General features: G+C 51.7%; 1 protein-coding gene across 4 annotated transcripts in view; it reads right to left on the bottom strand.

Annotated features, from left to right (window-relative positions):
* Positions 1–1,520: 1,520 nt before the first annotated feature.
* Positions 1,521–21,046, bottom strand: part of LOC308572438 (NXPE family member 3-like) — a 28,506-nt gene continuing 8,980 nt past the window's right edge. Inside the window, exons 1-6 of one of the 4 annotated variants that reach the window (XM_081168464.1) lie at positions 9,886–10,336; positions 9,599–9,757; positions 5,254–5,981; positions 4,022–4,095; positions 3,576–3,788; positions 1,521–2,720 (exon numbers count right to left, since the gene is read on the bottom strand). In XM_081168464.1, the coding sequence (XP_081024590.1) occupies positions 2,191–2,720; positions 3,576–3,788; positions 4,022–4,095; positions 5,254–5,981; positions 9,599–9,757; positions 9,886–10,191 (2,010 nt within the window). In that variant the 5' untranslated portion in view covers positions 10,192–10,336 and the 3' untranslated portion in view covers positions 1,521–2,190. Of the gene's footprint in view, positions 2,721–3,575; positions 3,789–4,021; positions 4,096–5,253; positions 5,982–9,598; positions 9,758–9,885; positions 10,339–21,046 lie in introns of those variants that run through there. The other 3 variants (XM_081168465.1, XM_081168467.1, XM_081168466.1) reach the window with 3 other exon arrangements.

The raw sequence follows: 21,046 nt of genomic DNA, 5'->3' as shown, positions 1-21,046 counted from the left end.
AAGGCCTCTGGTTTCTTCAGGAAGGTATATTTAAATGCCCTTTTCATTTCATTATAAATCATCTCCCAGAAAGCCTTAATCCTTGGGCAAGTCCACCAAAGGTGAAAGAATGTACTTTCAGTTTCTTTACATTTCCAACATTTATTGTTGAGCAAATGATAGATTTTTGCAAGCTTGACTGGTGTCATGTACCACCTGTATATCATTTTCATAATATTCTCTCTTAAGGCACTACATGCCGTGAACTTCATACCTGTGGTCCATAACTGTTCCCAGTCAGCCATCATTATGTTATGTCCAACATCTTGTGCCCATTTAATCATAGCAGATTTCACCGTTTCATCCTGTGTATTCCATTTCAACAGCAAGTTATACATCTTTGACAAAATCATAGTTTTGGGTTCTAACAGTTCTGTTTCTAATTTTGATTTTTCCACCTAGAAGACAATTTTCTTGTCCAAATTGTATGCCTCCATTATCTGATAATAATGAAGCCAGTCTCGCACTTTGTTTTTTAATTTCTCAAAACTCTGCAATTTCAGTCTATCTCCCTCTCGTTCCAAAATTTCCCAATATTTCGGCCATTTGACCTCCATATTGAGCTTTTTCTGAGCCTTCGCTTCCATCGGTGACAGCCACCTTGGGGTTTTATTTTCCAATAGGTCCTTATATCTTATCCAAACATTAAATAAAGCTTTCCTGACAATATGGTTTTTAAATGCTTTATGTGCTTTGACCTTATCATACCACAAGTATGCATGCCATCCAAATACATTATTAAAACCTTCTAAATCCAAAATGTCTGCGTTTGCCAGAAGTAGCCATTCTTTCAACCAGCAAAAAGCTGCTGATTCATAATAAAGTTTAAGGTCTGGCAGGGCAAATCCACCTTTTTCCTTTGCATCTGTTAGTATTTTAAATTTTATTCTAGGCTTCTTGCCCTGCCAGACAAATCTAGAGATATCTCTCTGCCACTTCTTGAAAGTCCATTTTGTCCAAAATTTGCAACGTTTGAAACAAAAACAGCATTCTAGGCAATACATTCATTTTTATAGCAGCGATACGGCCTAGCAGTGAAAGCTTTAAATTTGACCAGATTTCTAAGTCTTTTTTTCACTTCAGTCCAACATTTTTCATAATTGTCTTTAAATAGATTCCCATTTTTAGCTGTCATGTTAATCCCCAGGTATTTCACTTTCTTAACCACTGTTAAACCTGTCTCATTCTGAAACCTCTCTTTCTCCATCACAGTTAAATTTTTCTCTAAAACCTTTGTTTTTAACTTACAGATAGGTAGCCGTGTTGGTCTGCCATAGTCAAAATAAAAAAAAATCCTTCCTGTAGCACCTTAAAGACCAACTAAGTTAGTTCTTGGTATGAGCTTTCGTGTGCATGCACACTTCTTCAGATACACTGAAACAGAAGTTGCCAGACCCTTCTATATAGTGAGAAGGTGGGGAGGGGTATTACTCAGAAGGGTGGTGGGAATGGGAGATTGGCTCATCTCAGCTATCTGATGTGTGTTGGGGTGTTCTTTCTGTGACAGGGCAGTCACTCTCTGAGGGTTTAAAAATTATAGCATGCTTTTGTTCAGGGCTCCCTCACCTCCTTGCAAGGGGGGCAGGCGGGGGTGAGTCTATTGTAGGGGTTGGCAAGGTTTACCTCGCCTGGGCCGGTTCACTCCAGCAGAGATCCCTCCGTGGGCTGGATTGCGTGTGCGTGTGCCTGTGATTTCTGGCATCTGCATCTGCGCAGACGCAATTTCCAGCATTGGGAAAGCGAGTCCCCATGCTGCGTTACACCAATTTACCGCAGCGTGTGGGGACTTGCCGAGCGGGCGGCTCGGTTCGGGGGGGCTCATGGGACGGTTAAACGACCCCTGTGGGCCACTTGTGGCCCATGGGCCTTAGGTTGCCGACCCCTGGTCTATTGCAACAGATAGTACAGATCAGCAGCTTGCCTTGCTTCCTTCCATTTGTATCTCTGACCACAGCAGACCTCCAGGGACCCAAAGTCCCCCCATTTTCCCCATAACATTTGTGGCTGGGGAAAAAATGGTGCCCCCCACTTTTCTGGAGGCCCCTTTCCCCACTGTAGGGGATCTTCAACCCGCTATGCAGAGTGTGGCAAGGCATCTGGCATCTGGAGACCCCCGCCTGGGGCTCCTTCCCTCTCCCTCCTAGCTCAGTCTCACGGGCAGACGTAGGAGAGGAAGGAGGCAACTTCATTCCTCACCACGACTTTGCCAGGGTGGATGTTGTCGGGCAGGTAGTGGCAGGAGGTCATGGCCCAGGCATCCACAATGGCCACACGCAGGCCGGCGAACATGGCGCGCAGCAGGTGGTCCAGCTGCAGGGAGAGCCAGTCGCTGCCGTAGACAGACTTATAGCCGGTGTTGGCCGTCTTGATGACCACGGTGGTGAGGGGGCTGCGGGCCAAGAGCTGGGCCACAGCTTGCCGCACCCGGCGCAGCCGCCGGACGTAGACCTCCAGGGGGAAGGTGGTGAAGTGCGCCCAGAGTGTGAAGGCCACCACGGTGTCAGGGCCACCGCCCAGCGCATCCAGCTCGTTGGCCAGGTAGTGCAAGTCAGCCATCATGGTCTTGCCAGTGCGCAGAGGGAGACCGTGGGCACGCCAGCTCAGCACCAGGCCCCGGGTGGCCTCCACAGCCAGGAGAGGCCCCGACTGGTAAGTGACGTGGAGGTCGATCTGCTGGAGTGCTGACAAGAGGGGCAGGGAGAGAGGGGGGGACAGAGAGAGATTCAGGCCCCAAACATCCCTGGGTTCTCCTGCTCTGGGTCCTGCCCACCCTCACAGGGACAGGGGGTGTAGCGGCTAGAGTAGTGGTTAGGATCACAGAGTAGGAAGGGATCCCCAAGGGTCATCTACTCCAACCTTCTGCAACTCAGGAGTAAAGTTCTGAAACTTTATTCTCTGGGCTGCACTTTTGGAATAAAAATCTACTCCCGCCACACCAAACTTTTTCATTAATAAGAAATGTGTTGGAAAACCCAAGTTGGATTGTCCTCAGCATTTCATGAGGCTCTTGATCTCATTTGGAAAATATATCTATCCATATTCTGCAAATGCAAAAAATGATTTTGATGCTGTACTATACTATAATTTAAGCATTTCTCGAATTGCCCTTGAATCTTCTGCCACACTTGCTATCATCTCCTGCTACCCCACTATGGTGCGCCACACCCTTTGAGAACCCGCTCGGTTAGAGTGTTGGACTCAGACCTTGGAGAGACCAGGGTTTGAAGAGTTGCTGGATAGCTCAGTTGGTAGAGCACAAGAATCTTTCACTCAGGGTCATGGGTTCGAGACTCATGTTGGGTAAAATATAGTTCTTTGGCCCCTTCCATGCTTCTCCTAGCCCCAGCCATCCATTCCTCCTCTTTCCACCCGGCATGACCAAATGGGACCTCCCCCGTACCCCCTGCTCATTGTCCTCTTCCCTCCATTTCTTTTTGCCTGGTCTCCTCAGCTCAGCCCAGCTCAACCTGCCTCCGGTTCCACCTGAATGCCCAAAGTGTCCCCCCTGCCACTACCCCAGGGGAGCAGGCACTCACAAGGGATGAATCCCACCAGGAACTCCCACCACTGGCGCAGGGTGGAGTCTCCAACCATGTGGACGATCTTTCCTTTCAGGCAGCTGAGGGCCAAGTCTGGAGTAGTGAAGGGCCGACTGGAACACAGCAAGGAAACCCAGGTGTCCTGGTAGTAGAAGCCCGCTGGGTTGGTGGGGACAAGGCCAGGGCGGCACGACTGAGGGGGTGGCGTCACTGCAGGAAAGTGGGCAAAGGAGAGAGATGGTCAGCTCCCACCAGGCCCGAAAAGTGCCACTCTGTCCAAAGAGACAGGAATTCACCATTTCAAAAGGATGTCTCCAACATCCATTATCAAGTATTTCCAGCCAACTTGATTGACAGACTTGAAATATGTTAGAGAAATATGTGACCAGGTAATAAAGGGACCAGGAACCAGCAGGGGGCAACTGACCCCCCTGGCAACTCACCGATGGCCTGCTGGGGCTTGGACAGCACCTGGATAACAGGCACACTCCCTGGGATGGGTTGGTCTGTCACAGCCCTGTGTGGACAGAGAGATATGAGAAGTGGGGAAGGGGAAGAGGGGGTCCTGCAGGTGCTGCTGCCTGGGCTGCGCTTCTCCTGGCTCTAGGGAAGAACAAAGGGCATCAAGGGCCCCCAGAGCCCACCCCCCAGAGCCCCTCCAGAGGCTGGTTCCGGCTACTGACTGACCTTGCTGGGGCATCTCCCTCAGGCACCTTCACCTGCCTCGTCTCAGCCTTTCCTACCTGCTGCTTTTACACGAAAGGGTCACAGGATGGCTTTGGAGTCAGGGCCCAGAGAGACACTCTGCAGAAGCCGCCCAGGTGGCCCCTGGGAGATGGAGGGGCGCCTCCCCTGCCCTCCCCTCCCCACCCTGCTCTTTGTTGTTTTTCTTCAAAAGATTCTGTTGGGGGTGGGGATATACAAAAATTAATGTCAAATATCTTTTGAGTATATCAAAGATAAAAGAAACAGATCTAAATAAAAGCACAAACAAAAATGAAAAAGAAAAATAGGAGGGAAAGAAAAGAAGAAAGAAGAAAGGAGAACTTCTGATTCTTTGTCTGTCGACTGCATATAAAAATTATTCAAAACATTAGAAAAGAACTGTGGAATTTTTTAAAATATATGATTACAGCAGAGAGACTCTTGTGTGGACAAAGATGGAATTATTTATTATTGTTTAATATGGAGGTTGTTGAAGTTACTGGAAACAAAGCTGATATGTCTGATTAGAGAAAAACGATTGCTAACGTTTATTAATAACAATAATTAGAGAACACCTTCCTTGTGTAAAAAGGAAAACGAATTAATCTGTGACATTTGTGTTGGAAGTTTCGGGAAATATTGCCAGTTGTAGGTCATTCTAGAGTGAATATTTTGAATACTTTCTTTTATGTAACTGACAGCCAAAAAATAAGAAGTCTTTTTTTACTTTCCCTCTGTTTTCCTCTTTTCATTTCCCCCTTTCCTTTTCTCTTTTTGTTTTCCTTTGGTGTTTTCTCTTCTCTTTCTCTCGCTGTTTGTTTTCATCTAGTTTATTTTCTCTTACTCTGTTATGAAAATGCTTTAACAAAACCTTATTAAAAGCAGAAACAAGACCCCCACCTCTCTCTTTGAAAGACCTGTCTAACAAGCCTCCTGGGCGACTTGGCACCCTCCCCGCCGCCCCCCTCACCTCGCAAAGAAAGCCTTCTCCCTGGGCGCCAGCACGCTTTTGTAGCGCCCCGACGAGTGGCGCACAAGGGCCGCGCAAGGGTGCGCCTGGGGCCGCACGCAGAACCAGCGCTCGCCGGTGCCCGGGTCCACGTACTGGCAGGCCGGCCCGGGCGGCGGGTGGACGTTGCACTCGGTCACCTCTTCCTTGCCCGGCTGGTCTGACTGCGCGAAGTAGCCGGAGAAGGCGACCGTGGAGGGCTGCGAGCGGCGGATGCGGCGCAACAGCGCCACCGCCTCGCTGGAGTGGGTGAGGCGCACCGCCACGCGCACGGCGCCCGCCCACAGCAGCGGGAAGGCCAGCGTGTAGGAGCCGTTGCCGTGGTCCTGCACCGTCCCGGCCGCGGCCGCCTTCAGCTCCGGCGAGTGCACCTTGGCGCGCACGAAGTCACCCCCGTAGCGCTTGCGCCGCCCGGCGTGGTCGCGCGCCTCCAGGCGCACCAGCAGCGTGTCGCCCACCGTGTAGTTGCGCGGGGCGTGCAGGAGCGCATAGCCGCTCTTCTCCGGGCTGGTGGAGCTGGCGAACGCCACGTCGGCGGCCTCGGCGGGAGCCGGCCATGCGATCAGCTGGAGCAGCGCCTGCATCTTGCGGGAGTCTGGGGAGGGCATCGGGGCCGGGCGGGGGTCGCGCGCGGGCGGGGGCGCCGACTGGGCCCGGGGCTCCTCGGTGGCGATGATGTAGTACAGCACCTGCGGAGACCGAAGGAGAGCCGTCAGGCGGGCAGCAGAGCGGCGGAAGAGCCTGTGGCTGCTGGCTCTAGGGTGCCTCGAAGGAAAACTCGCGAGCAGGCTCCAAGCGCAGGGCCGTCTCCCCTTCTGGCAGGGCTGGCACCCAGAAGCATAGCTGCCTCTGTAGAGTGCCACGCTTAGCCTTTGTGGCCAGGAGCCATCGCGAGCATATTTTAAAGAGGTCTAGAAAGGGAGACCCCCCTCTCTTTTCCCAGCCCCCACCCTCGAAGATGATGGTGGCAGTGAATTAAATTTGTATACCGCCCTTCATCCATAGATCTCAGGGCGCTTCACAGCATAAACATGGCCATTCACATCCTGCACCGGCTCTTTCCGCGCTCCCCACGATGCCCGCGGGCTACCGAGGAGAGACCCCAGACCCGGGCTTTGCGCAGGGGGGTGTCTATTCCCTCTGCGCGCCAGGTGCCTCCAGTGAGGCTGAAGGGCAGATGGATGGGTGCTCCTGACAGATTTGGATTTTTATGACTTTTTTGTATTAGGCTTCTGCATTCTGGCCATCTTTTAGCGCAGTGTTTCTCAACTGGGGGCCATATGGCTCCCTGGGTCCTCCCCCCAGGATATTCCAAGGGGGCCACAGATGAAAATCGTGTAATTGGGGCGGGTACGGCACGAGACTGCGGGGTCAGAGAGAGAAGTGAGAAGTGAAGAAAACAGAAGTGACCTAGAGAAATAAACAAGAAAAAGACGTTGCTGTTTCTTTGCAAGAAGTGCTGCTAGAGCTGCAGAACGAAGTAGCAGCCAGAGTAACTTTCAGTCAAGAAAAACACCGTTTTTGGCTAAAGTGTACAATATCTTTAAAGTTTCCACAGCTTTGGGATAAAGCAAAATTGTTTTAGTGGCATTTCCTACCTCTTACTTAGTAGAAGAACAGTTACAGATGGGTAGCCGTGTTGGTCTGCCATAGTCCAAATAAAAAAATTCCTTCCTGTAGCACCTTAAAGACCAACTAAGTTAGTTCTTGGTATAAGCTTTCGTGTGCATGCACACTTCTTCAGATACACGTAGAAGAAGGTTTCTACCTGGCCTGAGCAGTCTGAAGGGCGGGGGGGGGGCAGCAGAGCCTAGAGGAGAGGGTCCCTGCCTAACCCCTTTCCCACCAGCCATTATCCAACTCAATATTATTCCAGGCCGACCCTGCTTCTCCTTAGCAAGAAGAGAGGGGAAACTGAGCTCCCTCAAGGTTCAGCAGACCCCCCCCCCAACCCTGAGGATGGGATCCTTCCCCAGCCCACTGGGACCCCAAGCCCTGCAGGAAGGAGGGGCAGGGCAGGGGGGAGCAGGGCATCTCCTGCTTAAGCTCTTGTGGGGCTGAGTGAACTATGGAAGGCAGGGAGGTGCAATCCAAACATCTGAGGCTGAGGTGCGGCTCCGGAAGTGGAAGGAGCATCCATCATACTCCCAACAACCGCTTATTATATTTGCTGCAACCCAGCAGGAACAGAGTCTTCCAAGAAGGATCTGGGAAGAGCCAAGGGGGAGGAGGGGAGGGGAGTGCCCGGAGGCAGAGCCCCTGCTAACACACACACACACACACACACACACACACACACACACACACACACACACACACACACACAAACACTTCCCAGTTTCCTTTGGGGGAGGGAGCAAGAGACATTTTCTCTCAAAAAATTGACCCTGCACAAGAAGCTACTGTAAGGAAGTTTTTGATTTTATTTTTAAAGCAAAGCTACCTTTTCCCTTTTTAATCTTAACTCCCAATTTGGACTGCTCTTACTTTGCTCCTCACACACACCAAACACACAGCAACACCCATCAATTCTGCAAGTCCTCTTCCTTCAGAGGGAGAGGGAGGGCAGGGGGACAAATCCCCTCCTCCAAGCTCCAAATCCAGCAGGGATTCTGAGGGCAAACCATTGCAGAGTGCGTTTGACCCCAAAGGAAGAGGTTTAAGTAACTTCTGCCAACTTAGATAGAGGCACCACACGACTCCCCTCAAAGATTCCTGGATTTTGTTTGGGTGAGGGGAAATCTGGTCCAGTTGGGGGTGAACTATGGCTCCCAGGATCCTGGGGGGAAGCCGTGTCCCTTAAATGTGCACATCCAGAACCCTGGCTGAGAAGGGCTGGAGGGGGGGATTAAGCAGCACTTCCCTCTCATCTCCACCAGTCAGTCAAGCTTTTTGCATTTCCCCCCTGCCCACCCAAGTGGCCAGCAAAGCACAAGGCCCCCCCTCAGAACTCAGAAGACCACCCAGCCCAACCCCTTTCCCCGAGAGATGGGCTCTTCCACATCTCATTCCCTTTGGCACCCAGCTCACTTGCCCCTGAAACATTACTGAGCAAAATGTGAGAACTCCAGGCAAACCAGGAGGCAGCTCATAGAATCGTAGAATCGTAGAACTGGAAGGGACCCCGAGGGTCATCTGGTCTGTAAGGAATAAAAATGTCTCTTTTTCATAAAAGCATAAAAGGTCAAAAGGCCTCCAATAGTTGCAGCTTCTGAGCAGAATGTTGCAACAACTCAGAAACCATAGACTCGCTTGGGGACTTATCTTTACTGGCTTGGGGTTAGAATGCCAGAAAACAGGGTGGCTTACTGCTGGAATGTGGTTTAGACACTTCAGCAGGGAAGAACTGGATAGAAATCATGTGCGCCTAAGGGGTGGTTAGGATGTGGCTTCATTGCTTGGGTAAATGCATGAGAACACACTTCCTTATTTGGGTAAAAGTACGGTAATTAAGAGTGATGGTCCCTGGATTTAGAGGGATGTCAATAGGGGCAGAGAGTTTAATATTTTAATTAGGCGGTCCTGATAAGACTGTAACCCCTGTGTGCCTCCACCCAATGGGGAACAGGTGATATAAACTTGTGTTTTACTAAACTGGGGTGTGCCTGCTTTTGGGACACCCAAATCTTGAAAGAAACGTATATGTAATCAATAAACTAACTTTTTGCTGCTTCACCAATTTTGCTCAAATTTTTATTTAAAGGTCCCAGGACCTAGAGTCTTGGGGCCGGTGTTTTATATCTCACATAGTCCAACCCCCTGCAATGCAGGAATCTCAACTACAGCATCCAAGACAGATAGCCACACACCTCTGCTTAAAAACCTCAAAGGAAGGAGAGACACCCCCCATGGGTCTTTTGTAAGTTCTTGTGGGAACTTCGGGATGGGACCCCCCCCCCGCTCAGGTTGCACGTCTGTCTGACACTGTCTGGCTTGATGGCGAATGCAAGTAGTGGGGCTGAGCAAGGACAGACCAGGAACAGGCCCCACAGAGGCAAGATGTCCGCTCTTGACCCACATCGCCATTCCTTTTCAATCACATGCACACCCCAAAGTCAACCCCACTGAGCCCTCCCCACTCCCTGCAGGGGCTTTTTAGTTGGGGGCAACATGGCTTAGCCCAGTGACCAACAGCAGCCCCAGGAGATGCACAAACCACCACAATGCTCCCACCCCCCCAAAACACCCACCAGCCCCTCGAAAGACTGCATCCTCCCAAAGGGCTCCATTCAGCTTTCCCCCCACCCATGCCTGGTATTTTTAGAGAGCATGTTTCTCCCCCAGTCAACCTGCCCCCTTGACTCACCACCAGCAGGAGGGTTAGTCCAAAGCAGAAAAAGGCAGCTGGTCGGCAGCCCCCAGAAGTCTTCTTGGCCAGGTGCCTCATTGCTTCCTCTGCAGGACGGTCTGTGCTGACGGGGCATGAAGGTGGGAGTGACTCACCCTCAAAGAGGCCAAGCGCAACCTGCGAGGGGCAGAGAGCAGCCCAGGTGAAGGGAGGAAGGGAGTGGAGCAGTGAAGCCCTGGGTCCAGGGACACGCCTGTCTCCCGCTCTGGACCTTGCAGTGGGACTCTGACAGCCAGGCTACGGACCTTGAGAGGAGGACTCTCCCTCCCTGCACTGGATCTCCACCTCAATGGCCGCCCGCCAGGGAAGGGACTTCTGCAAGCAGATCTCCTCCTCCAGGGCCTCCTCAGAGGCCCCTTCCCAGCCCCATCTCTGGTGCCATCACAGCAACTGAGGCAGAGCCCATGGAAGAGGAGGAAGAAGAGGAGGAAGGCCCCAATATTGTCTGCAGGGCAAGCAACTCTGAACAGTTGTAGAAGGGGCGGAGGAGGAGAGGGTGTCTCCTCCTGGACTGCCTTCTCAAAAGGAGCACCTGAGGAGCAGAGCTCCATTTTCCAGGGAACGGGAACCACCAGGGAGAGGCAGGGCAGCTGCTGGAAAGCCACTCCTCTGGCTGGGCAGGCAGCCACATGAGTCAATGTTGTACATAAGTAGCCAGGGCTCACCTCCTGTGGACCTCAAAGTGGAATTATTATTATTATTATTATTATTATTATTATTATTATTATTATTATTAATTATATTTATATATTAATCCCTGAGAGGCAGGTTGGTCTGAGAGGTAGAGACTGGCTTCATGTGAGGATTTGAACCCTGAGCTGTGTGGCAATCCCCCCTCTTGCTGTGGGCGGGGGCGGGGGGGAGAGAGAGAGAGGCCAGCAGATGCAGTTAGGAGTTAGGCTTGGCAGAAATTCAAATGAAAGCAAGAAAACTCAGAAATAATTTTCTGACAGGAAGAGCTATTCAACAATAGAACAGACTCCTTCAGGAAATTGTGGACTCTCCTTGCAGGAATTTTAAGCAGAGGCTGGATGGCCCATCTGGATGTTTGAGTTGAGATTCCTACATTGCGGGGGTTGGACTAGATGACCCTTGGGGGACACATCCAAATCTATGATTCTATGATTCTAGGACTCATTAAAACAAGCTGTTTTTAAAACCAGCATATCCCACATAAATGGGGGGGGGGGCTGTGGACTTGGTCTGGCATTCTGGGGCATCCTCAGAGCGTATCTGTCCTGGCAATGCTTGGGTAGTGGCCCTGGCCCAAAATACCAGGATCAAGGCGGGTTTTTAATGTAGGTAATAAAAGGGGCAGGCTGGCAGAGCAGATGTCTTGCATGCAAGCGGTCTCGGGTTCAGTCCCTGGTGTGTCTACGGAAAGCCCTCTAGAGAGCTGCTGCTGCCCGTCAGTGAAACTGATACTGAGCTAGATAGAACCATGGAATTGGGAGGTGGAAGGCCATCTAGTCCACCCCCTGCAGTGCAGGATTCAAGATCGCCTGTCTCAGCACAAGGCAGCTCATGCCTACAGCTTCACCTCCAAGAGGAAGAAATGAGTTGTTTGAGGAGGGATCAGTTTTATACTACCTGTATTTAAGAATCCATTAAGTGGATTGCAGTGTACAGTGAAAATATCGCATAACAAAATATATAATAGAAGTAAACACATACATAGCAGTTTGAAAGCAAATCTTTAAAAGAACAGATCACACAAATTCAGTCTGGATCGTAAAACAGCTAAGTCACACTTCAGAGGAAGCTCCGTCAGAGAGAAAAGGTGTCTGAGGAAGCTTCTAGAAGCAAGAGCACCAGTTCAGTCAGGAGAGGGTTGCAGGCGGCTGGAGCCACAGCACGAAAGCCCCAATTTCTAGCTAAGAACATAAGAAGAGCCTGCTGGGTGCTATGTGAAGAACTGACAGTAAATTCCAGGGAAAGGGATAACTCTGGAAAATGTCAAGATTTCAGGTGGCCCCTTCCATTTTTTAAAAAAAAGATATTTCTTGCATTTTTAAACAACAAACAAAACACCAAAGCACTTACAGAAAGAAATAAAAGAAATAAAAGAAACAAGATTAAGAAAAAGACATGAAACCAAACATAAATACAGATAGAATAAAATCCATTGTTCATAAATCATATTTTCATAATCTTTGGACTTCCTCACATCACCCTTCCCTGCGTTCTCGGTCACAATTACAGACAACAAATTATTACCCTATTTTAATTCTTATTTTATGAGTCTCATATATTATGTCTCAAATTTTAAATAACTTTTTCATAAATAGAACTACTCGATTTGAACATAATATTACTTCGAATTTCATCATTTCCTTGAACATCACATAGTCAGACATATCTTATAACGTATTTTACTGCTGCCTTATTACTTTCAGTAGTGCACTCTCTTAGCATTCATACAGTTTGTAATGTTTTTGTAGATAGTCCTTACATTTTTTCCAGTCCTCTTCTACCGTCTCTTCTCCCAGGTCCCGAATTCTGCCAGTCATTTCAGCCAGCTCCACGTAGTCTATCAGTTGCGTCTGCCATTCTGCCAGTGTGGGTAAATCTTGGGTCTTCCAGTGCTTTGCGATAAGTATTCTTGCTGCTGTTGTTGCATACATAAAAAATGTTCGGTCCTTCTTTAACACCTTCTGGCCGACTATGCCCAAGAGGAAGGCCTCTGGTTTCTTAGGGAAGGTATACTTAAATACCTTTTTTAACTTATTATAGATCATTTCCCAGAAAGCCTTCACTCTTGGACAGGTCAGGTGGCCCCTTCCAAAGTCACTCATTTAATTGTGGATAATGAAATCAAACACCAACTGCCTCCTTTATCAAGCGGCATCTCTGTATTGTTGCGATTTAATCAGGGACTTGCAAGCTTTTGAGCATTAACCCTGAATGATGAATCCAGCTCTTCTTAGCTGTTGGCAATGAGCCCAAAGAGCCCGCCTTGTGGCAGGTGCTAAGCACCCTCCACGCTGCGCAATCCTGTGTGTGCTGGCTTGAAGGCAAGCCCTGCCAGATGCAGCAAGACTTGCTCCCAAGAAAGTGCACATTGGACTGAAGTCAGGAGGTGCAACATTTCCTCCTGGGCCTCTAACAGCAGCTGGCTTGGCAGAAATTCAACAGCTGAAGCTCTTCATGTCAGTGTGGTGGGGAGGGGAGCAGCTTCCAACCTGAGTGTCTTGCGTCATGCTCTCCGCTAGGACCCCAAATTCTTGTTCCTGGTTGGTCATCACCAATTCAGACCCTGTTCACATCTATATGAGGGTCAATTTTTTTGCTCTGGTGTGCATGCACTGCACAGTCTGCATTTGCCATTTGACTCCCAATTCACCCGGTTTGGAGCTATTCATTGGGAGGACGGTCCATTTATTCCTGCTCTCTGCTTCCCATGAAAAACTTTTTGAAAGCCTAAAGGCCATTGCTATTTTTCTAGAAAAAGAGGTGCTGGAACTCACTCTGAATGCGTCCCTTATTATCTTATAATGGCAATGGTGCCCACTTGAGAGGTGCTGGAGCTGAGTTCTGGCTGAAAGAAAGCCCTGCTAAAGACAACGTTGACAGAACCACCTCTGCCAGTATACTTGTTGACACATCAAAGAACTTCAAAAGGTTTGCAGGACAGGACTTTCCAGGCAGAAGCCATGCTGGCTCTGCTTCAGCAAGGCTTGTTCTTCTATAATAATGCTTTCCATCAATTTCCTCTGGACAGTCATTAAGCTAACAAGCCTGTAATTTCCAAAAGCCCCACCCATGGATCCCTTTTGGAATATGGTGTTACACTGGCCAATTCCCAGTCCTCAGTGATGGAGGCTGATCTGAGGGGCCAGTCGTACATTTTTGTTTTTTTAAAAAGCAGCAATTTTGCATCTGAGTTCTTTGGAGTGGATGCCATCCAGGCACAGGGATTCATCGGTTTCTATTTTGTCCATCAAGTCTAGGACCCAGTCCTTTGCCAACACCATCTGCCTCAGCTCCTCAGGCTCCCTTCCTGCAACAGGGACTTTGGGATATGGACCTGTCTGGCAGCTGTGCATCAGCTGAGCTAGAAAAGAGGGAGCAGTTGTTCAAAAATATCACTAAGATCTTAAACTGCCACATTATCCCAGCTTCTCAGTTTTAGCACTTTTACCTACATCTGATGAGGGTAACCAAAAGCTGCGTTGTAAAGAGTTGAAAGGGCACCACCGCTAGAGTTTTGGTAAAAACTAGATGGGCCAATTTTACTACTTGGTACACTGAAGCGTGGGAGATTGCCCTGCTGGGAAAACTAACTGATAAGCTGAGAGTCCTCAGGGTCAAAGGAAAAAGGACTATTTCGTACCTTTTTGGTCTGACTTAATTCATTTTTTAAGCAAAGAGGAATATATTCAAAGACCCACAAGTGAATCTGGCTGATACAGTGACTTTGGGCATTTGAATACTTTCATTTATCTTCCCTTGCTATAGGGAAGGTAACTTTGCATTCTTCAGTAAAAAATTACAGTCCCTCCCTTCTGCACATTCACATGCCTTTAGTTTATTTATTTTGGTTTTATTCCATGAGACACCCCCCCAGCTTTGCCTCTCCGCACTACGAGGCAAAGACAAAGAGCCACCGCTGCACATTACTAAATGTAACAATTCACTGATAAATGTATCTATGTACTGGCTCAACGGGAAAACTTGAAATTCATATAAAATTCATATAAAATCACTATAATTATGGATTTACACCATTCCAACATTGTTCTAATCAGAAGGAAAATGGCTACCAGAGGAGAAGCTTGGGATATGGCATGGGGCAGCCATAATCCCTGAAGTGTGAGACCACATACTCAGCAGACCACTCCCTGGGTGATAATTGCTGACATCCTGGTACCTGAGTGCCAGACAGGTATTCATTCCGAGCCCAACAGCACATCCAACCTCAATGGATTGCACTGGGAAAAAGGAACATGTAAATACTTACCTTTGTTTTACTTAAAGGGTGTGTTAAAACCGGGGGGGGGGGGGCAGCTAAATGTCTTCCCCAAAATCCCAAGTCCCCACCACAGCCTCTAAAAAGTAGTGTATAAAACTGTAGCAATAAGTGGATACCATGTTGTCAAGGGCTCAGGAACAGAGGCACAGGGGAGAGAGGAAATGGAGAGCGAAGGGGAAGAATCTGAGGGCAGCGTAGGGGAGTATGGCAGTGACCCGAGAGATTCCATGAGCTTCTCCAGCGAATCAGAAGATTCCCAGAAGGAGGCGCCGATGGCCAGGGCAAGGGGGGTCCCAGGGGGGACGCACCAGAAACAAGGGGCCAGCGGGGACTCCCAAAGCAGCAGCGGGAGATCAGGACCAGCTTCCCCACCAGAGCGTAGTGGGGGGGAAGAGTCCCATGTGTCAGGGCCAGCGTCTCCTCCAGCAGGGAGAGAAGATGAGTCAGGGCTGACCACGCCTCTATCGGAGAGTGGGGGAACGGAGGGGAGGTCAGGTCCAGCTAGCCTCCCCGAAGGGGGAAGCAGTGACAGGAGCAGTGTAACGGTCAGGAGGAAGGTTGCCGGCTGGGCGCGCGTGCCAAGTTCGAATGTACAGGCGCGTGGGACAGCAGAAAACCCGGATTGGGAACCAGGTCCTAAAGCCCGCCGGAGGCAGGGGGAAGACTCAGGGGGCTCAGCGTCAGAAGAGTCTAGGAAGGGCAAGACCCCAGCTGACAGGCGGAACCAGAGGAGGAAAGAGCAAAGGAAGAGGTGGAGCAAGGCTAGAGTCTTAAACTGGTGTCTGGGGGGAGGAGATTCAGACGGAGCTTCAGCGGTCTAGAGTTTCAGACGTAGAGCTGCACGCTGCGGCTGTGAAAGCGAAACTGAACTTCAATAAAGACTTTTGTATATAACAACGAACCGGCGTTGGTCCTTTGTGAGCTGGGACCTCGGGCAGCTCTGACAGTAAGCTCCGTCAGCCATAAAATTATAGAATTGAACCCTCGCAGCGTGAGTTGGCGCAGCGAGGGGCAAAACTTGGTGTTTTGCGAGCTCACGAAGATAGCCAAAGATGACTACAGAGGAGAAGGTGACAGAACTGCAAGAAGCAGTCACGAGGCTTTACGCAGAAGTAACAGCATCCAGAAAGAGAGAAGAAGAAACAGTAGCGCTCTGCTGGGATCTGCAAACCAGGTGGGAACGTTTGGGCAAAGAGGGGCTGCCAGGACCCAAGCCGGAGGGAGTTGGCCTCGGGAAGAGGGGGGACAGCATCGTAGCCCACTTCGACGGGAACCTGCAGCAGTATCCTAACTTCAGAGCAGACATAGTTTTCGCGCTCAATTTGCTTCGGAAAGACTTTAGAGATGAGGAGGAGAAAGTAGGGTTCATAATAACTCATCTGCATGGGGAAGCTAAATCGTGGCTGCGCAATTTATGGCGCGAAAATGATCCCGCCCTCCAAGATTCAAAAGCATTTATCCAGGCTATGGACGATTGTTTTAAATCAACGGTGGATGTAGATGTGGCCAGGAGGGAAATGCACGGGCTGAAGCAGGGCAAAGCCACGGTGAGACAATATCACTCCCGCTTTTTTGCGCTAGTAAATGTGCTGGGCTGGGAGAAGGACTCCACTGCCGTAAGGGATCTGTTCTGGGAGGGACTAAATGGGGCCGTGAAAGATGAGCTGGCGAGGGGGGAGAGACCTAACAGTACCACAGAAGTCGTCCAGAGAGCGCTGGCGATAGGGGTGCGCCTGGAGGAACGCCCGTGGAGCAGGGATGAGCGACATATGGCACGCACACCAGCCAGAACAACTCCCTTCCTACCCAGAGAGACAGGGCGCGCGCAATCCACGCCTCCACTGGGAGGGGGAGAAGAGCCAATGGAGATAGGTGGTGCCAGGGCTCAGACAGCGACCAGAGCCCACACACCGGGAGCAGTCAAGGCGAGGGCTCCTAGAGGGAGCAGGAAGTGTTATATCTGCGACAGTGCACAACACATGGCCAAAGAGTGTCCCCAGAGGATCCAGAAGCACACTGCAGCCTCAGCAACAGTAAGGGGAGCAGTTCAGCAGGGGGAACAGCTGCAGGGAAACGACGAAGCCTGGTTGGAGGCAGAGGCACTGGGGCCCAGCCAGGCGAGTCAGTGAAGCAGTCCCCAGAGATTTTGCAGCCCACAGACCCCCTCCCACCCAAACCAGTGGTGCAACTCACCGCATCTCTCCAGCTGCCCAATGGACTCACACTGGAAGTCCCTATTACCATTGACTCTGGTAGTAATGCAGACTTTATAGGAGTGGACTTCATCAGCCTACATTGCATAGCGCTCCTACCAGCCACGAAGCACCTAAACGTCGTCACGGTCGATGGAAGAGAGCTACTGGGAGGACAGGTGATGCAGCAAACACCGCCCATGGTAATGCAAATTGGGAATCACCGCGAAGTCATCAGCTTCAACGTCACCCACCTGTCGGACACGCCCATAGTGTTGGGCATGAGTTGGCTGGATAGGCACAGCCCGGCATTAGCATGGTACCAGCGGCAATTGACCTTCTGCTCCTCCTACTGCGCAGAACACTGCATCCGGACCAGCCGGGGAGAGGAGGGGCAAGAGGATGAACCACAGCTACACCTAGGCATGGTGCAAGCGGTACCCAACAAGTACAAGGCGTTTTTGGAGGTCTTCTGCGAGAAGGAAGCGGACAAGCTGCCTCCCCACAGGCCCTACGACTGCGCGATTGACCTCCTGCCGGGGGCGATGCTGCCGACTGGAAAACTGTATTCCATGTCTGAAGACGAACTGCAAGAACTCAGGGAGTTCATAGATCACAACTTGAAGCGGGGATTCATCCAAGAATCCAAAGCAGTGGGGGGCAGTCCCGTGTTTTTCGTGAAGAAGAAAGACACGCCCCAACGCAGGCTCGTAGTTGATTACAGGATCATCAATTCCAGGACAAAGCCCACTGCATTCCCCATGCCTAAGATCGACGACCTGCTCGCGACGGTGAGGAAGGGGCGAATTTTCACCAAGTTGGATCTACGAGGGGCGTACAACCTTATACGCGTGCGGGAGGGCGATGAGTGGAAGACGGCCATGTTTCCGCCTTTAGGCACCTATGAATATCGAGTTATGCCGTTTGGTCTGCAAAATGGCTCCCATTGTTTCCAAGCCTTCATGCACCACGTGTTAGCGGGCCTCCTCTACAAGAAGTGCGTATGCTTCCTAGATGACATCCTGATCTTCTCGGAATCGCAGGAGGCTCACGAGGGAGACGTCAAGGAGGTCCTGCAGAGACTACGGGAGCACAGACTTTACGCCAAACTGGAGAAGTGCCAGTTCGACGTGACGGAGGTGGATTTCCTGGGCTACAAGCTGTCCGACAAGGGACTCGCCATGGACAGCACCAAGGTCCGCTCGGTGCTGGACTGGAAGAGCCCGCGCAATCGGAAGGAGGTCCGCAAGTTCATCAAGGGGTTCGCGAAGAAGACGGCGGCCATCACAGACACCCTCAGCTCCAAGAAGAAGAAGTTCACCTGGACGGACCAGGCGGAGCAGTCTTTTCGGAGACTCAAGCGTCTCTTCGCGTCCGAAGAACAGCTGCTACACGTAAACCCCAGCAAACCAATGAGGGTTGAAACGGACGCCTCGGACAGAGCGGTGGGGGCGGTCCTGTTGCAGCAAGATCCCCAAGGGAACTGGAGGCCCTGCGCATTCTACTCCAGGAAACTCAGCAAGTCGGAACAGAACTACACCATCTGGGACAGGGAGTTGCTGGCCATTCATGCAGCCTTCAAGGCGTGGCGGCACTTCCTCATCGGAGCCAGACACACAGTGCAGGTCCGCACGGACCATAAGAACCTGGAGTACTGGCGCACGGTGCGGTTCCTGAACCAGAGACACATCCGCTGGGCGGAGTTCTTTGCGGATTTCGACTTCCGGATAGAATACATCCCGGGAGACAACAACGTCATGGCGGATGCACTATCCAGGAAACCGCAGTATCTCGAGGAAGCGGCACTGGTGGTGGCCAAACACATTTTAGCACCAAAAGCGTGGGCATGCGCTTCAGCCACCGTGGACCTGGACGCGGTGCGTCGCGCGCTTCAGACGGATTCGTTCGCACAATCCAAGATGGAGGAGGTGCGAAGAGGCACAGCGAAGGACGACGAGTTCCAGATATGTGACGGACTGCTCATCCGCAAAGGGGCTCTCTACGTGCCAGGAGACAACCTCCGCGCGAAAGTCCTGCAGCAGTTACACGACGCGCCCAGCGCTGGGCACTTCGGCAAGGACAAGACGGCGGAATTAGTAGCCAGAGACTTTTGGTGGCCCCAGATGAGGGGAGAAGTCGCGGATTACGTCTCTAGGTGTGACACATGCCAAAGGGCCAAACCAGTACACAGGAAGCCGGCAGGACTGCTGGAACCGCTACAGACGCCGCTCGAACCGTGGGAGAAGGTGGCCCTGGACTTTGTCACAGATCTGCCCAGCTCGCGAGGCAAAACAGCGGTACTCGTGGTCGTAGACCTGTTCACCAAGATGGCGCACTTCATTCCTTGCGCGAAGGTGGCCACAGCGGAACAGACCGCCAAGCTTTTCATAGACCACGTGTTCAAAGTTCACGGCTTGCCACGGTCCATCCTGTCCGACCGGGGTCGCCAATTCATCTCGAGCTTCTGGCAGAAGCTGCTGGGCATCCTGAACGTCAAGATCAACTTAGCGTCGGCACGACACCCGCAGACCAACGGACAAGCGGAGAGGGTCAACGCCATCATGCAGCAGTACCTGCGATGCTACGCGAATCAACAGCCCTCGACCTGGGTGGACTACCTACCGCTGGCCGAGTTTGCCTACAACAACACGAAGCACGGGTCTACAGGGGTGACACCGTTCTTCGCCAACAATGGGCGGCATCCCAGAACCTTCCCGGGGTTAGAGACGAAGGGGGAGGGGGAGCCACGGGGAGCAGAGCACTTGGCAGCAGAGTTACAGGAGGTCCACGAGCAACTCCGAAGGCACTTGGAACTAGCAAAACACGCCTACAAAATGCAGGCAGACAGGCACAGGAGAGTCGGGGAAGACATCCAGTTGGGGGACTGGGTCTGGTTAGCAGCCCAGGCAGTGCCGACCAGAACGTTAGCTAAGAAGAAGCTCAGACACAAGCAGCTAGGGCCTTACCAAGTCGAGGCGCAAATCAATCCAGTGGCCTTCCGGTTGACACTCCCGGAGGGCTCCATAATGCACCCCGTCTTTCATAGGTCAGTGCTCACACCCTACAAGGAACCCCACAGGTTTCAGGTGCCAGGGAACGCACCAGACCCACTCAGAAAATCACCAACAGGGGAGGGGTCACCGAGGGCGGCGCCACTCAATGAGGTCACGGAGATTTTAGACTCGAGATGGGGGGAAGAGGGAGTTGAATATCTCCTCGCCAGGGAAGGTACCCCGGCCAGCGCCAACAGGTGGGTACCGTACTATGCCGTGGAGGAGCACTACCTCAAGGACGAGTTCCATGCACTCTTCCCACACAGACCTATGCCGGCAGATTATTTCGACGACTGTCTTTTCACACCCACACTTTCAGCCAGCACGTTCCAGGGGTTCTCATCAGCTGAGGAAACGGCGCAAGAAACAAGCTCCCCAGAGGGATCACTCTCGGGGTTTGTCACAGACCGCTCTTATTGGTGGGACAAACAACCGGAGGTAGGGTGGAGCAGGGAACTGCTGAGGGGGCCCTTACACGCAGCATCACCCGAGGTAACAGGGGGAGGGAAGGACACGGACGTGTTGGGGGAGGATCCTGGGTTCGAGCACAACTACAGAGAGATGGAAGCAGAGGAGATCGACGTCGACGAGACCATTACGGGCTGGCCGGATCCAGCTGGTCGGCTGCACACCAGGGGGAAAGAACGGTATCCCGCACTCACCCTCACAGCACTGGAGCACCCGGAACCCGCACCCGAAGAGGGGGAGGGGGGAAGGGGGGCTTCGAGGGGGGGATGGATGTCAGGGGCTCAGGAACAGAGGCAAAGGGGAGAGAGGAAATGGAGAGCGAAGGGGAAGAATCTGAGGGCAGCGTAGGGGGGTATAGCAGTGACCCGAGAGATTCCATGAGCTTCTCCAGCGAATCAGAAGATTCCCAGAAGGAGGCGCCGATGGTCAGGGCAAGGGGGGTCCCAGGGGGGACACACCAGAAACAAGGGGCCAGCGGGGACTCCCAAAGCAGCAGCGGGAGATCAGGACCAGCTTCCCCACCAGAGCGTAGTGGGGGGGAAGAGTCCCATGTGTCAGGGCCAGCGTCTCCTCCAGCAGGGAGAGAAGATGAGTCAGGGCTGACCACGCCTCTATCGGAGGGTGGGGGAACGGAAGGGAGGTCGGGTCCAGCTAGCCCCCCCGAAGGGGGAAGCAGTGACAGGAGCAGTGTAACGGTCAGGAGGAAGGTTGCCGGCTGGGC

The sequence above is a fragment of the Podarcis bocagei genome (genome assembly GCF_964188305.1).
Source record: "Podarcis bocagei genome assembly, chromosome: 13".
In the NCBI taxonomy this organism is placed as follows: Eukaryota; Metazoa; Chordata; class Lepidosauria; order Squamata; family Lacertidae; genus Podarcis; species Podarcis bocagei.
This window is presented reverse-complemented; position numbering and strand designations above follow the sequence as displayed.